Source organism: Priapulus caudatus, unplaced genomic scaffold (genome assembly GCF_000485595.1).
Source record: "Priapulus caudatus unplaced genomic scaffold, Priapulus_caudatus-5.0.1 Scaffold1656, whole genome shotgun sequence".
NCBI lineage: Eukaryota > Metazoa > Priapulida > Priapulimorpha > Priapulimorphida > Priapulidae > Priapulus > Priapulus caudatus.
Genome location: NW_014578717.1, coordinates 12,265 through 16,900, shown reverse-complemented (window position 1 = coordinate 16,900; position 4,636 = coordinate 12,265). Strand labels below are relative to the sequence as shown.

The window sequence follows — 4,636 nt, the reverse complement described above, 5'->3', positions numbered from 1 at the left end:
GAGAGGGAAGACGGTCGGATAGAGATCGGGAGGGAGAGAAAGCGGAGGAGAGAGTAGGGTGGAGAAAAGAGGGAGGGGAGAGAGTCCAGGAGACGGGAAGCCACGGTAAGATGAAAGGTCAGCTGTCCGGAGTTAGAGTAACGGGTGAGGCCTAATGACAGTTGATTAACCATGAGGATTGCCACACAACCAATTAAGATATTATAAGACAATGAGAAAAAAAAAACATAAATGAAGAAAAATATGCCAATAACTGTGTTTTTCCCCTCTCTCATTTCTGTATCAACTTGCGTTACATGATTAACATTACGTGTGTGCAGAGGGTCTCGGTAGCCGCATCGGGCCAGTCGCACTGCCTGCAACGCCCGAGTGGGTGGCATGGGTGAAAAGCTGCAAGGAATTACGACACGACTGTACATTTTTCCTCCGGTGACATGAATTGTCAGGACTGTTGTAGCACAAAAATCAACTAGATTGTGGATAGGGCATTGGGCGCTCAATTACCCATACAAAAGAAATTCGACGACATTATAATGCGATGATCATATAGACAGTGAGCTGGTAGTTTCTTACATATGCGTTGGTAACTCCGGGCCGGGGATTGGCCTGCATTTAGATTAAAGAAAAGGAATAAATCGCTCCGTCACTGTGAAACCTAGTTACACAAGTTGTATAGCATTTTGTATAATAACCTCTTTCCGCCATACACATACCTCTACCTGCCTCACATTGCATGAAAATGAATAATCAGTAATTAATAATAAGCAAATTATTATTAATGGTTGTTGAGCAATATTTATGATTAGTACTATCAGGTGGACAAAAGTAAACTGGGGCGCCGGACAAGTTTCTCGTCACCGTGGATGGGATATTCTTTCGGCTCTTGCTACGTTCCGGCTCAGTTCACCTTGAAACATTGGCATAGAAGTAAAGGGCTGCCAGAGAGAGCGAGCACCGCCTTGTGTGCCGGTTACCTCAACCACCACTAACCAACAGCACGACCGTCACACAGTTGCTTCGTGCCTAGGGTATAACGACAAACAACAATCAAACTCAAATGGGTACCAGTAAATACACTTTCGCACCTGCTATCTGTCTTTAAGTACTCCTTTTAGTTACAAACAATTTATAAAGACTTACTAGTAGAATAAAACATATACCTTTCGTTGACCAGGTGACATCTGCTGCCCTAAAGAGACTGTAACAACGACAACTTACATAAAATTTACGGATACCTCGAATAAAACAAGAATAGATGACAGATAAGGGTTGGCCGATGTGTGGTCGGTGTGGATGTGTGTGTGGTGTGTGTGTGTAGTGTGTGCTGTTGTGTCTGTGTGGCGGTGTGGGGGGGAATGGAGTGTGTCAATGGATTGAAGCAGACTGCATTATTCAGCCGCATGTGTCACCACTGAATACAACTGCGCATGCAACAAGGAAAGAGGTAAGGTGCAGTTCAACATGATGAGCTATACGCACTAACGTGTTTCGAGAAGGGGAACTAGTTGCGATTATAAATTGCAACTGGAACGTGAGGATATCACGTGATAACGGACAACATGCAAGTTATTGCGTGTAACTTTTGTCTAAACACGGAAATTGTTTGTACGCCTGCAGTGTTGTATCTATCGAGCACACAATAAAATCACCATAGTTGTTCTCACGATCCAAATCCCATACACTTACTTTCGCAGAACATTTAGAACAATAAATGCCTTCTGTGCGTGCTGTGTGTTGTGGTACGGTGGTACGTCCCTTTCCATCTCCAATGTGTCTGACAAAAAAATAATCCATTATATAACTGACAACGGTTTAGACTTTAAAACACATTTGTACTTTAGTAGCAAACATTTCAATGTAATTTAAATACTTAGAACTCACAAATATTATTGCCTGTACCTAGCTGTACTAATAACTCAACAAATTCTTGCGAATGCAAGTGTCACGATACATGCGTCTAAACAGAGGAATTGCTCCGACCTGTGATTGGAGGATAAAAATAGACCCTCCCGCCGCATACGCTATTATGCTATATGACAGGTAGGAACGTGTACTAACTATCATATGGAGCGAACTCAGTCAAATCTCGTGTATTGACGCTTAATATTGATACTGAAATCCCGAGGCAATACAACTTCACCCCTACCCACGCCGCCCCCCCGTTATTTTTTCTTGTTATAGGTTTTCAGTGACGTCGCTATACTGCTCGTATGCTAACCTAGGTGCGGTACAAGCGAAAGCCACCAATTACGTTTTATAGTGTGTCTCTCATACAGGTCATATAAGTGACAGGTCGAATAGCGCATCTCATATTATGCAAAATACATTTTAGTGTCGATACAGAGTTCTCATAGCGTATAGCTTTCCGCCGTGTTATCAACTGTGTGGAATCGATTGTAAGACAGAGAGAAGTCGCAAGCCCTACACATCAGAGACTAAAAACCGTTTATATCATTTTTTTATTTGTTTTTACGGGCGCGCGAAGTATATTTTTTCTTTATTGTTCAAATTCAAATATTGGCCATGATTCAAAAATCTAACTATTAATTAAGAACTAGTAATAGTCAATTTGCGAGTAATTGCCAATTGGCCGAGGGCAAATTGTAATGATGGCGCTGGCAGTTCTTCAGCCTCAAGGTCAAGCAAGCGGTCAAGGTAGTCTTGGCGGTCGTGGCAATTGAAATTTGACGGGTTCAAGTCAATACATCTAACTACAAGATCAGGAACGAAAATGGCATTCTGGCAATGTAGGTATGTGAGGGGTTGAGTGGTGGAACATCTTTGTGGTCATACTCCATTGAGAGTATTGTGGCGGGAGCTTAGCTTGTGGGTAAGTTTAGTTAGTGTCTAAGCAACCGAAAAGTGTCCAGACCGGAATGATATATTGCCATTGATTCTTTGTAAATGTGCCCATTCCCACTCTGACTGGCATTAGGAGTGTTAATTACTCATGATTCTTACAGTTGGGCCATGATATAATGACTCGGAGCGGTACTGATACCATGGGAGGACGTACGATGACAATAATGTATATTCCCCCAAACTCCAAGAGGATAGGGTTACGACAGAGTCTCCCCTATCCATTTTTCTGCGGAGGATGCCCGAGTTGAATCAGCTCGGGGGCCGGGGGTTTGGCTTGGTTGCGTTTCTCGAAAAGATATATGATATCCTAGAAACTTTCCTCAAACATACGAGAGATTTATTGCTCAACACCATTGTGAACCTATGATGTCTGAACGGCTATTCGGCGCTTTTGAAGCTTACTATGTATGCGCATACATCTGTCATTAAACTAATTTATAGTCCTTGTGTCAGGAAAGTTTCCGAGAAAGAGTGACGAGACGAGTGCACGCAATATACTGAGCGCCATTATCTGTTGACGGCAGCTGGTGACGTACTGGCGGGATCGGCTTTGAAGAGCGGGGTTACAAGGCCCCCGTGACGCAAATAGTCGGAAGTAAAATAGCGCACCTGAAAGATTTTATTTTGACCGGAGAGTCCTGACATATGGAGGACGCATTCTTCGGAATGGTGAGGTGCAGTAGTTGTCAAGTCAGACAATGCGTCGGATCTCAAGGTATATTCGCCGCTCGTCAATTTCATCGTAATTTTGTTGTGCGCTAAGACGAGTTATATTAGTTATTTAAGTGGATCAGACGCTATGTGGTGGCAGATACTGCTGCAATAGTTATAGGTTCCTCGCGAGTGAAAATAGCGGAAGAAAGGTTCGTGTTGAGGAATAGACACCCAATTTGGAAGTTCTATGAGTATCTGAAAACGCAAACACCAGCAAAAACCGGAGCCCGAAGCTGATTCACTACGGGATTGATAGGCCATTCCTGACGCAGAAAAGCCCGCATAACAGAGATCAAGTAGGGCTTTTTGTAATGACCGCATTATCCTCTTGCGGCTTTGGTTACAATTATTGTATTCCATCAATACTGCTATAGCGCCAAGCACAGCATGAACCATTCTGTACAAGTATCTAATTTGTTGAGCGGCACGCTCTAGCTGTACGCGGGCCTATAGTTCTACTAAGAAGTCTAGTTGAGGTCATTCATTTGGGGCTAGTCCGATAGATTTGTTTCTGCGCCATTGATCTCGGATAGCCGTGGACGTAAGTAAAATTTTTCTTTATCTACGAGGCTCAAATTCTCATCGGCTATTAATAAACGTCGTATATGTGTAACCTAGGTGCTCGTCACCATTAAATTTGCGCGGCAGGTTATTCGCAAGCGCCACGAATCGAAAGAGATTCTAGTATGTCCAGACGATGCCTGTCCGCAAAGCAGTAACTCACAGAGATGCGGTGCGAAACGAGGAAGTGGCTCGCGACCTGTGATCGCTTTGGTGGGCAGGGGGATAAAATAGAATTCGTGACGTTGTCGTTTCATGCAGCATGAGTCTAATTACATAGCTCGGACCCGGCTGCCCAGTGGTAATGCATTAGACCATACGGAGTAATTGAGCGGAGTCGACCGGCGCGTGCATATTTGCTACATTATTAGATTAATCGCTGGCTCGTCAATAAAGACTCAAAAGATCGTCAAGGAGAGACATTCAAGCGCTATACACAGTACGATGTCTATAACTAGCTAAAATTATAGAAATGTTAAGTACAAAATACGTTTGGCTC

At 43.4% G+C, this 4,636-nt stretch overlaps 1 protein-coding gene across 1 annotated transcript in view; it reads right to left on the bottom strand.

Moving 5' to 3' along the window:
* The window catches only part of LOC106817270 (kelch-like protein 3), a 17,765-nt gene that overhangs the window by 11,922 nt on the left and 1,207 nt on the right, over window positions 1–4,636 (bottom strand). The window contains exons 2-3 of the mRNA XM_014821929.1: window positions 1,687–1,774; window positions 1,003–1,023 (exon numbers count right to left, since the gene is read on the bottom strand). Coding sequence (XP_014677415.1) covers window positions 1,003–1,023; window positions 1,687–1,699 — 34 coding nt within the window. The 5' untranslated portion in view covers window positions 1,700–1,774. The remainder of the gene's footprint in view (window positions 1–1,002; window positions 1,024–1,686; window positions 1,775–4,636) is intronic.